We start from the raw sequence: 12,890 nt of genomic DNA on the forward strand, positions 1-12,890 counted from the left end.
ACGGGACCTCTCTGCTCTGCCTGTGTGCTAGGCCTAAATATATGCCAATGGACTGTTGCAGTGGTGGCTGACGTGAAGCCTGATTCTCTGCTATGACATGCAGACTGATTCTCTGCTGACATGAAGCCAGATTGTCTGTTACGGGACCTCTCTGCTCTGCCTGTGTGCTAGGCCTAAATATATGCCAATGGACTGTTGCAGTGGTGGGTGACGTGAAGCCTCATTCTCTGCTATGACATGCAGACTGATTCTCTGCTGACATGAAGACAGATTCTCTGTTACGGGACCTCCCTCCTCTGCCTGGGTGCTGGGCCTAAATATATGCCAATGGACTGTTGCAGTGGTGGCTGACATGAAGCCTGATTCTCTGCTATGACATGCAGACTAATTCTCTGCTGACATGAAGCCAGATTGTCTGTTACGGGACCTCTCTCCTCTGCCTGGGTGCTGGGCCTAAATTTATGACAATGGACTGTTGCAGTGGTGGCTGACGTGAAGCCTGATTCTCTGCTATGACATGCAGACTGATTCTCTGCTGACATGAAGCCAGATTGTCTGTTACGGGACCTCTCTGCTCTGCCTGTGTGCTAGGCCTAAATATATGCCAATGGACTGTTGCAGTGGTGGCTGACGTGAAGCCTCATTCTCTGCTATGACATGCAGACTGATTCTCTGCTGACATGAAGCCAGATTGTCTGTTACGGGACCTCTCTGCTCTGCCTGTGTGCTAGGCCTAAATATATGCCAATGGACTGTTGCAGTGGTGGGTGACGTGAAGCCTCATTCTCTGCTATGACATGCAGACTGATTCTCTGCTGACATGAAGCCAGATTCTCTGTTACGGGACCTCTCTCCTCTGCCTGTGTGTGTGCTGGGCCTAAATATATGCCAATGGACTGTTGCAGTGGTGGCTGACGTGAAGCCTGATTCTCTGCTATGACATGCAGACTGATTCTCTGCTGACATGAAGCCAGATTGTCTGTTACGGGACCTCTCTCCTCTGCCTGTGTGTGTGCTGGGCCTAAATATATGCCAATGGACTGTTGCAGTGGTGGCTGACGTGAAGCCTCATTCTCTGCTATGACATGCAGACTAATTCTCTGCTGACATGAAGACAGATTCTCTGTTACGGGACCTCTCTCCTCTGCCTGGGTGCCGGGGCCTAAATATCTGAGAATGGACTGTTCCAGTGGTGGGTGACGGGAAGCCAGATTCTCTGCTATGGAACCTCTCTCCAATTGATTTTGGTTAATTTTTATTTATTTAATTTTTATTTTAATTCATTTCCCTATCCACATTTGTTTGCAGGGGATTTACCTACATGTTGCTGCCTTTTGCAGCCCTCTAGCTCTTTCCTGGGCTGTTTTACAGCCTTTTTAGTGCCGAAAAGTTCGGGTCCCCATTGACTTCAATGGGGTTCGGGTTCGGGACGAAGTTCGGATCGGGTTCGGATCCCGAACCCGAACATTTCCGGGATGTTCGGCCGAACTTCTCGAACCCGAACATCCAGGTGTTCGCTCAACTCTAATGCCACTGTCCATGTTGTGGGATGATTTGTGCACTTATTGTATTTTGTGGCTGCTTTTTCAGGTTCGCCTGCCATTAAAGTGAATGGGGCCCGCCGTGAACTTGCGGTTCACAAACATTTGATCGTCACTAGTGTTGGACCCCCGCCTACCTTTTTTTGATGGCCTATCCTGAGGACAGCCCATCAATATTAAAATACAGGTCGGAATACCACCTAAGACAAATTCTGATTTTTATGAAAGTGAGCAAGTGACTTGAGGTGTATTGTAAATTTACAACATAATTACTACATACTGTATCAGTCTGCAGAGTATTTCTTTATAAACAGCAATATGTACATTGGCTGCATATTCTATACTTTTAAATTATTCAACCATGCTATATGGAATATTTTGGATGTGATTTTCTAAGCGCATACTTTTTTTTTTAATGTTCATCGGAGATATAGTTACAGTATATGTTTAAACACAGAATTAGAGTTTGAACCTACAAGTATTTTTTTTTTTGTATTCATAGCTGCTTAAACACTAAAAAGTCCTAACGATGGCTGTGATAACACCAAGAGCACATGTACATCACAAAGCCCAAAGCACAGACTCTGTACAGTGACACACATCATGGGCTCCACAGTTCTGTAATACAGACTGTCCATGTTCCAATGTGTTGCTTTATGATGTTTCTGTGAGAAGGGATGGATTTGGCATTTCTGAGACCGCAAGGAAAGTTATGTCTGAGGACCACTGAACCCCTGTCACACTGCTATGCTCCACCTCACTGCACTGCTGAGCTCTGCCCTACTCTGTAAGGCCCCTGTGCAGCTAAACTGACTGAACAGGGAGTTTGTCCGCCATTTAGTCATTTTTTAAGCCAACCTCTGTGGCCACCAGGGGTTCCCAGACATTTGTCTTTTGACATTAGAATCCAGCAATAAAGTAACGGCAATAGTGTACTTTTTTTTTTATATTAAAGCCAATTGAAAAATGTATGTTTTGTGTAAGAATTTTAATATTTAATGGTTTCATAGATGTCAATTCTTAAAGCGGACTTGTCTTATGAAAGGTGTAATTAAAAGGGTTGTGTCACCTCAGACCTGCTATCATATGCCCTCAACGTCCGATAGGTGCAGGTCCCACCTCTGCGACCTGCACCTATCTTTAGAAAGGAGCATGCGCGGCCACCCTCCATTCTTTCCTATGGCAGCGCCGAAAATAGCTATTTTCAGCAGTCCCATTGAAATGAATAAGAAGTGCACTGCGTAAGTGTGGCCAGTGCTCCATTCACTTCTATGGAGCTGATGGAAATAACTTGGCTATTTTCGGTGCTCCAACAGGAATGAATTGAGGGCAGCCGCTCATGTGTGGTGCATCCTCCTTCACTTTGCTAGTTCTGTTCAAAAACTGGTGTGGGTCCAGGAGGTGGGAGCCGTATCTATCAGACATTAGGGGCATATCCTAGCGATATGCCCCCAATGTTTGAGGTGAGACAGTCCCTTTAATTTGGTGTATATTTGATATTTTTCTTTATTGTCCTATACATTCTTGCAATTGTAGCATGCAGTAATACTTTAATGTAGGCCTTTTCTCGTTCACTACTCGGTGAATGATACATCCACATCCACCATTGACTCAGCATTCTAGAACAAACCTGAACTATACCATTGGTAATTCGCTAAATAACTATAAAATCTGCTGACCCCATATATGACCCCGACATCTCCCTTTTGTTTTCAAAACCCTAAAAGCGGATTTTGTCTAAGCGTTAACTAAAGAAAGAAAATTCTCCAATAAAGCGTGACAGACTGTGCGAATGAATTGTGTAGGTCTCTTTTGCTGAGTACACAAATTTAGGATTTACACAACTAGCTTGCTGAGTCCGTCCCTGGTCCTACACAGAAGGATATAAGGGATTCCTCACACCCTGTCAAAGCGTCCACTGACAGCTACACAACCAAGATGGGAAAGGTAATGTAGAATTCTATCACACTTTACTTAGGTGATAATCATGTCAGGTATACACAGGAACTTTCTCATGTAGAAATGCTACTGATTAAATGTATTTGGATGGGCAATGCTATAATGTCTATGCCACAGCTAACATTTTTAGAGTTTAATAATAAGGCCAAAAAATACTAGAATGTGAATGGCTGGTATATCGTGCACAGACATACTTTACAGGAATATCAAATACTGTACATCTTGTGAGAATCAACAGCAACATTCAGTATCAGTACCATTAGATTATTCTGAATATAATGTGCAACTATCAATTTCCTCAATGTTACTATGATTATCTAATTTCAGATCATCTTCTACGAGGACAGGAACTTTCAGGGCCGCTCCTATGAGTGCAGCTCTGACTGTTCTGATCTTCAATCTTTTTTCAAGCGCTGCAACTCCATTCGTGTGGAGAATGGTAACTGGATGTTGTATGAGCACCCCAACTATACTGGGCACCAGTACTTCCTGAGGAGGGGAGAATATCCTGACTTCCAGCAGTGGCTAGGCTTCAATGACTCCATCAGGTCTTGCCGTATCATCCCTCAGGTACATCTCCTTTCATTCAGTCCATTTTAAGAAACATACAGTACAAGCATTCTCAAGTCAATCTTATGCATCTTTAGAACAATTGTGCTTTTTATGCACAATGCCCAACAAATTTCTATACATTACACAAATTTGCATAAACCTACCTTGTCATGCATACTTAACATTTTTTTACAGTTGATATTATTTGACTACTTTTTTTAGCGGCTTAACGTGAACTTTTCAGTTGATTTCTGCTGCCCTGTCTAGGAGAGGGAGAAAAGCTGAGCTCTGGGATATATAGGTTTATATGATTTGAATCAGGATATCTGAGTGAAATCTAGGTAAATCCAGAAAGTTCTCCTTGGAGAGATAGTACGAGTCCTGATAACCCCACCCACAAAGGGTAAATGACAGCGTTTTGGGTACACGCACTGATACAAGAGAGTTGTCAATCACTGTCAGTGGGTGAGGTAATCAGGACTCTTATTATCTCCTAGGAGTCTTGTCAGGAATTGCTCTCATATCATATCCTGCCCTCAGATAGGACCACAGAAAACATCTGTCTGTTTCACTTACCGTCCTGTGCCATGCAAAACTGTATTGCTCTCTTTTAATATACAGTGATAAATAATATTGTTGCTTAAGGGACCACTGTATGGTAATTGGTTCCGGGATGACCAATAATTATTGAAACCATCGTAACTTGAGTTGTCAGGGTCCAGCACAGTACATGGTGTACCAGAAAACTAATATGGAGCCGTTCTCACCAGACATTCAAAGGAATAGCTCATCTTGGCCAAGACAGAGGTAATGCAGGATATGTAGTTCCACACTGTGCGATCATATAGGGCTCTTACCTTTTTCTGTGGCTTACCGTAGTTTCTTTAAAAAACACACTTTTATAATAAGTTAATTACCTCTCTACCAGCAAGTAGGGTGGTTGCTTGCTGGTAGCCGCCGCATCCTCCTTTAAAAAAAACGCCCCCTCCTCCTGTTTCTTTAAAAAACACACTTTTATAATAAGTTAATTACCTCGCTACCAGCAAGTAGGGTGGTTGCTTGCTGGTAGCCACCGCATCCTCCTTTAAAAAAAACGCCCCCTCCTCCTGTTTCTTTAAAAAAAAAACTTTTATAATATGTTAATTACCTCGCTACCAGCAAGTAGGGTGGTTGCTTGCTGGTAGCCACCGCATCCTCCTTAAAAAAAAACGCCCCCTCCTCCTGTTGATTGACAGGGCCAGCGAGTGCTCTCCTCCTCCGGCTGGCCCTGTCTGCAATTCAAATCCCACGGCTGCGCCTTACGTGTCTTCATTCGGCGCAGGCGCCCTGAGAGAAGGACGCTCGCTTTCTCAGCACTCCCTCAGTGCGCCTGCACCGAGGACATCACCTCTAAACCCGAAAGAGAAGACGTCATCGGTGCAGGCGCACTGAGGAAGTGCTGAGAAAGCGAGCGTCCTTCTCTCAGAGCGCCTGCACCGAATGAAGACACAAAAGGCGCAGGTGCGAGATTTGAATTGCAGACAGGACCAGCCGGAGGAGGAGAGCACTCGCTGGCCCTGTCAATCAACAGGAGGAGGGGGGGCGTTTTTTTGAAAGGAGGATGCGGCGGCTACCAGCAAGTAGGGCATCAGGCGCCAGGTAATTAACATATTATAAGAGTGTGTTTTTTAAAGAAACTAAGCCACAGAAAAAGGTAAGAGCAATATATATTGAATAATTGCACTATAAGGATTTTAATTAGCCCAAAAATGAAAAATGACTTTTGGGGGGTGACAGAAGCCTTTTAAGTTTTAAATACGACACTACACCATTCAATAATTACCCTCTGAGCGCAGCATTAATTTCTGGTGATTCATCCTCCATTTTATTTTTTTAGAGGTTTTTTGATGGAGCTTAGTTCCACATGGTACTATAAATAGGAGCTATTAGACAACCAGAGAAATGTTGATTGGTTGGATCTGAATCTGAGGTATTGCATGATGAGTCTAGTCAGTAGTGTGCCTAGGTTGTTTGGCACCCAGGGCGGGTCCTTTCTCTGGCACCCCCACCCCCCCAATACTTAAAAAAAAATTGTAAGATGTGTGCCCCCTCACAGTAGTTATGCCCACATTGTGCCCTCTCACAGTAGTTATGCCCTCTTTGTGCCCCTTTCACATTTGTAATGCCTTTTTTGTGCCCCCTTCAAAGTAATCATCCCCATTGTGCCCCTTCACAGTAATACTCCCCATTGTGCCCCCTTCATAGTAATAATCTCCATTGTGCCCCCTTCATATTAATAATCCCCATTGTGCCCCCTTCATAGTAAAAATCCCCATTGTGCCCCCTCTATAGTAATAATGCCGATTGTGCCCCCTTCACAATTAATAATGCCCATTGTGCCCCCTTAATAGTAGTAATGCCCATTATGCTAGTAATGCCCTCTGTGCCCCCTCCATAGTATAAATCCCCATTGTGCCCCCTTCACAGTAATAATGCCCACTATGCCCCATTCACAGTAATAATGCCCTCTGTGCCCCCTTCATTGTAGTAATGCCCTCTGTGCCCCCTTCATTGTAGTAATGCCCTCTGCCTTTGTGAGTCCTCCATAGTAGAAATGCCCATTATGCTCCCTTCACATTAGTAATGCCCTCTGTGCCCTCTCCATAGTAGTAATGCTCTCTGTGCCCCCTCCATAGTAATAAAGTCCTCTGTGCCACCTCCATAGTAATAAAGCCCTCTTTACCTCCTCTTGTCCCGTTCCTGAAGCTCACATATTTCTCTTCCCTGCAGGCACAGATCGCTCTGCAGCACTGTGGGGGCGGAGCATATTCAGATTTCTAGGCTGCAGGCTCTGCCCACACATGCTGACAGCGCGATCTGTGTCTGCAAGATGAATGGTGGAGCGGAGAGAAGTCTTCCTGCTTCACCATTCTGTGCGCCACCGGCCTGAAAGAGGAGAGGAGCACTGGGAGCTGAGCGGTGATGGACAGGACCCAGCTCCCTGCGCTTCAGCAATGAGCTCTTCCATCTGTAATGATGGAAGAGCTAATTGCTTCTGGCACCCCCCTGAGAGGCGACACCCGGGGAGGACCGCCCCCCACCCCCCCTTAGTACGCCACTAAGTCAAGTTTCGACTTTCGATGGTCCAGAAAAACCATTGTAAGTTGAAAATATTGTATACCGAGGCCATTGTATCTTTTGTATCTTGAGGGATCACTGTAATTTTGTATAATTTATGTTTTTATGATTCATTTGAATATTTACAATAACACATATTCTTTTCTTTTCTAGCAATGTGGTTCCTACAGAATAAGGATCTATGAAAGGGAAGACTTCAGAGGGGAGAGTATGGAATTTGTAGATGACTGCCCCTCAGTCTACGACCGTTTTAAGAATCATGACATTTACTCTTGCATTGTCAATGATGGCCACTGGGTTTTTTATGAGCTGCCCAACTACAAGGGACGCCAGTTTTATTTGAGACCAGGTGAATACAGAAGACATACTGACTGGGGCTCTGTTAATGCCAGGGTAGGCTCCTTCAGACGTGTCAGGGAAAATTATTAAATTAGATAAAAATTCAAAGGCTAATAAACCACTCATTATTGAAAGAGTTTGTCTGGCATTTTTTGGTTTATTGTTTCATAGGTATATAAAAAAATTATGATAAATATATGTTATGATGGAGCTCCGTGCCCACTGTTGCACTATCCATGGCAGAAATGGGCAATGCATAAGTCACCTGGCCGCAGTTTCAGGTGATCCATTGGTCAGGACCCACTGGTCCTCCTCTGCCCACAAGCAGTGGACCCAGCCACTGCGCCCGGCCACTGTAAAGGTATGCTGTTCCATTTGTCTGCCTGTGTACTGACCTGGGTGTGATTCCTGAGTCTGATTCTCCACTGCCTGTTTTTAGTGATGACCGACATATTGACAATATTGATACGATTGTTGGCTTATCACAAGTAAAAGAAGGGGAAAGGTTTCCTGAAATGTGTTTGGAGGAAATACTTAGTCCAGACATTAAGCTATGCTGCTAAATATCAGCAGTGCGGACACACAACAATATTAGCTTCACTATCTAATGTAGCTTGCCTATGCACTAATGGGACTCCAAGAACTATTTGGCAGACAATCATTTTGAAAGACCCACACAACCTCCACTAATGCAGATATAACTATTGAGTGGATCGCTATCCTCAGTCTTACAGCAGAGGCGTGGCACATGCGCCCAGCGAATACAGGGATGAGTAAATTAACTATTGCACCACACAGTAGCATCTCTCTTTGTAATGAATTGCTTCAAGTAACGATTAATCCAGAGAACTGATGATAACTAGCCACGATTCATTGAACATATGCTATCAGCCAGTGTTTCTGCTATTAAGGAAATCACTACATGTATGGAATCAATGTACCAACTATACTTATGTTGCAAAAGAAATTGAATGCCTGAGATCACTTGGACATATCAACTAACTATATGAATTTACATCTGGCGACATTTCATTTTTAAACTGACTTTTAAACCGATATACGGCCCATGGGATCATTTCATGTGGCCCCCGGCTCCCAGAGCATATAGTGGAAATGCTAATGACCGCTTTCAATACGGAAGTGGTCATTAGCATGCAAGAGGCACAGAAAGGTGAGAACAGCGCTGCGTTGGCTGTACTCACCTTCCCTTGTCTTCTTCCGGGCCCTGCTCTGTGTCCTGACACATACAGTATCAGGACGTAGAGCATGTAGGTGCACACTATGACCAGGTCACAGTACAGAACAGCAGGCAGAAGACCAGGGAGGGTGAGTAAATCTACCGAGTGGCAGCGCGGTCCAGAGCTGGAGAGTTAAGTTAATTTATTTATTTATATTAAACATCTGATATGAAGTCTGATTGGGGGTCTGATCTGCTTTCTTAATATTTTTTTTTTAAATCAAGGTAATAATTTTAGCTATATTTAGTATGGGGAGCGGGATTCTGTATAAAATGTACACACCCATACGCATGCATATTGTTATAAAAAAAAAGCCCATCTGTTCTGGCAGTACGGTGACACAGAACAAGCAACAGAAAAATGATGCTGCCAAAACTCAAAATGGGTTCAAGTCTGTTGAAGTCTTGCAGTGGGCCAATCCACAATAGATACATTACACAAATGGCATCCACTTACATGTTACAAACATACGGTAATGGTTTTAGAAGTACTTTGTCTTGAAACCTTTTTTTAACAAAATATGACATCTGTCTTATAATGGGGCAAGGTGTCCCATGAGAAATAATATCAAATACATGTAAGGCTACTTTCACATTAGCGTTCGGGGCTCCGCTTGTGAGTCCCGTTTGAAGGCTCTCGCAAGCGGCCCCGAACGCATCCGTCCAGCCCTAATGCATTCTGAGTGGATGCGGATCCGCTCAGAATGCATCAGTCTGGCAGCGTTTGGCCTCCGCTCCGCTCAGCAGGCGGACACCTGAGCGTTCTGGTGTCCGCCTGGCCATGCGGAGGCAAACGGATCCGTCCAGACTTACAATGTAAGTCAATGGGGACGGATCTGTTTGAAATTGTTACTATATGGCTCAATTTTCAAACAGATCCGTCCCCCATTGACTTTCAATGTAAAGTCTGGACGGATCCGTCTGCTGCTACTTTCACACTTAGAATTTTTTCTACAATATAATGCAGACGGATCCGTTCTGAATAGATCCCATCGTCTGCATTATATGAGCGGATCCGTCTGGGCAGACCCCAGACGGATCCGCTCTTAACGCAAGTGTGAAAGTAGCCTAAGCTGGCTCAGACATTAATTAGTTATTTGCCGCTATATAGGCCCATTGGAAAATTGGCCTGGTAAGCCAGCAAATTTCTACATCACTTCATTTAAAACTCCACCTGAAAAAAACTATAAAGTGATAGCCACTAGGGGTCTCACTTCCACCAAATTTCCACTGTTGTCAGGGAAGATCCATGCCTAGTAACAGAGACACAGAACATGGTTTACATGAAGTGGGGGAGTGTCAGAGCATCTGAGCTTCTGAGACTGATAATAGAACTGCTTCTACATTCCTTCTGAAGATCACAGGAGCGTCCTGTGTATCTGTAAGTCTGATTTCCCCCTTCCTATCTGCTCTTTGAGCTCCAGAGCTGAAAACAAAGTTGGAAGTAAGTGAAAGGACATCACAGCAGCACAGTGCTAGCAGATTCCACAGAAGCGAGATGCCTCCTGCATGTGAGAGAAATGCAGCAAGCTGTGCAGCTAAAGAGGGGAATAATTAGCCTGAAAAAGACATTAGAGAATCCCCCAAAAAACCTGTTCCTTCACATTTATAATTGTACAAAGAAACATAGCCATTATGCACACTTTTTTTTAATACTCTGTTATGATATAAGGTCAAAATGTGATGTCTAAGGCTACTTTCCCACTAGCATTTAAGTTTTCCGGTATTGAGTTCTGTCATCGGGTCTCAATTCCGGAAAAAAACGCTTACGTGTTGTGGAACTTTTATTGGGATGTGTATTTAATATATTGTGTATTGTCATCATGTCTCTCAGCGTCAGGGTAAACCATTGGAGTGGATATCTTCCCGTGTATGTCCTGTAAAGGAACGTGCGTTTGTTGTCTCTAGTGCGCCTGATCAGCCACTGGAGATAATGACGTTATCCTGTAAATAAACATGCATGTGGATCATAGTAACTTTATCTGGCATTGATCACTGAGCAAGGCTGGATAAAGTTCGCTCCAGTGGTAATGTTAGATTATTATATACATGTGTTTGTTAGCTGGCTATGTTATTCTAAATAATGGTGTCTTGTCTTCCTATGTCATCACTTCCTGTATGTCATCACTTCCTGCATCCTTGTCTTGGGCCAACCCCTTTTACACCTTTTTGTGAGTAAATAAAAGTGAACACACTGAGCAGGGCGGGGGAGTGCTCAGCAAGAATTCAATCAAGATGGTAGCACCTGGGTCTTTCTCTAACTGCGGCTGATGGAAAATGGATTTACCTTTTCCCTTACACAAACTTTGATGCGAGCTGATTGCAACTATTAATTTTTCTACAACATACGTTTTGTCCCCATTCATTGTCAATGGGGACAAAACTGATCTGAACAGAACTGAATGCTCCAAACTGCATTCTGTTCCATTTAGTTGTGTTCCTAGACTGGAGAGCAAACTGCAACATGCTGTGGTTTGCTTGACGTCCTGGGATGCGGAGCAAGACGGATCCGGCATGACCCCCAATGCAAGTCAAGGGGGTAGGATCCGTTTTCTCTGCCACAATCTGCACAATAGAAAATTGATCCATCCCCCATTGACTTTCAATGGAGTCCATGACGGAATGTTAAAGATAATAAAACTGGATCCGTTCATCCGTATTATCAGTAACGGAAGTGTATTTGCTGAACCCTGCCGGATCCAGCAAGAACGCTAGTGTGAAAGTATCCTAAGACAGGTTAAACTTTGATGTATATGTTTTTTTCCCCAATCTAAATAACTATGTAGCGAATTGATTGCCTTAGACAAAAACTTTAAATTTTTTTACGCTGTTCATAGATGTCTTTAAGAACACAGTTTTATAATTTAGCTATATATATATATATATATATATATATATATATACAGACACACATACACTGTATATTATCACCTTGGGAGCGCTGTAAAAACTTACCTTGGCTGAGTTCTGCAGTCGTGTTGAAGGTTTATTTCCATATATTTCAAATACCTCTTCAACAGGGAAGCTGTTCTATTATAGAATTAGTCATATAACACATCAGTGACATTTTATCCACACAAAAAGATACAGTACACAGGTACTAAAAGCACAGAAAATTATATACAGAATCACAATAATTTTTTAAGAATGCAAGGAAAAGACAAGCAGACAAACATTACAATTAAAAAGCATCAAAAACAGTGAAGTTAATAACCTATAAAACATAGTAAAAGTAACAAATAACCTATTCACTATGCATCTTCAAGTAAAAAAGCATCATTGTGAGATGGATTCTACACATTCATTTAAAGACCTGATTTCCAGATCGCTATCATATTAATGGCCCCTCTCCATTCTGCAACATGCAAGGTGTAACTGAACCCCATAAGCTTTATAGTAATTGTACATTCAGAGACACATATTGTATTGCCAGATACATACAGGTGATGCCGTGCATTTAACAATTCCAGTTCAGTACAGCATTCTTACCATTAGCATGCCTGCAAAGGAGGATAAAATCATAGCTTCTCTTTCCATCCGATTTGGGTATTTATGTTGGTTTAATGTCAATTTACTAAACAAGAAAGAAATACTATTGATCTAGTGATAGTCAAAGAGCTCTTAAATCAAAGTTAGGATGATATTATTTAATTATGCAAATGCTCAAATTCACCGAGGACAGTGACTGGCTGCAGCGCTCACATGTCGTTTTGCAGCACATCGCCGCTGCAGCACGAGAAAAAACAACTGCCACAGAGAACAATGGCGCAGAAAAGGATGTGTACAAGATTTTTTATATTAAGCCATTTTAGGGCTTGTCTAAGATTTTATTATCTCGGACATCCATTTTCAAGGGATTTTCTCTGAGTAGTATATTGATGACCTCTAGGGATGAGTGAACTTGTGTTTTCAAGTTCGGCCTAAAAGGTTCGGGTTATCTAAGAATTCCATTATAGTTTCCGCTACCATGTACTATAAGTTATGGTCTGAGGTAGCGGAATCCATAACAGAATTCTTAGATAACCCGTACTTTTTAGGTCGAACTTAAAAACACAAGTTCACTCAACATTAATGACCTTACCACCCAAATTAATTTTATCTCCTTTTCTTCTCACTAATGGAGCTTTCAATTGGTGGTATTTCAT

General features: G+C 42.8%; 2 protein-coding genes across 3 annotated transcripts in view; one reads left to right on the plus strand and one right to left on the minus strand.

Annotated features, from left to right (window-relative positions):
* Positions 1-12,890, minus strand: part of C8H2orf80 (chromosome 8 C2orf80 homolog) — a 159,740-nt gene that overhangs the window by 82,033 nt on the left and 64,817 nt on the right. The window contains exons 5-6 of the mRNA XM_044304482.1: positions 12,235-12,319; positions 11,697-11,775 (exon numbers count right to left, since the gene is read on the minus strand). Coding sequence (XP_044160417.1) covers positions 11,697-11,775; positions 12,235-12,319 — 164 coding nt within the window. The remainder of the gene's footprint in view (positions 1-11,696; positions 11,776-12,234; positions 12,320-12,890) is intronic.
* Positions 3,480-8,121, plus strand: LOC122944584 (gamma-crystallin 1-like). Of its 2 annotated transcripts, XM_044303013.1 has the most exons (4): positions 3,480-3,488; positions 3,828-4,070; positions 7,323-7,580; positions 8,104-8,121. In XM_044303013.1, exons 1-4 carry the CDS (start codon positions 3,480-3,482, stop codon positions 8,119-8,121), a joined length of 528 nt encoding a protein of 175 aa, XP_044158948.1. The 2 variants fall into 2 exon arrangements, with proteins under 2 accessions (XP_044158948.1, XP_044158947.1); XM_044303012.1 differs by lacking the exon at positions 8,104-8,121 and having other exon boundaries at positions 7,323-7,598.

The sequence above is a fragment of the Bufo gargarizans genome, chromosome 8, assembly GCF_014858855.1.
Source record: "Bufo gargarizans isolate SCDJY-AF-19 chromosome 8, ASM1485885v1, whole genome shotgun sequence".
NCBI classification, from domain to species: Eukaryota; Metazoa; Chordata; class Amphibia; order Anura; family Bufonidae; genus Bufo; species Bufo gargarizans.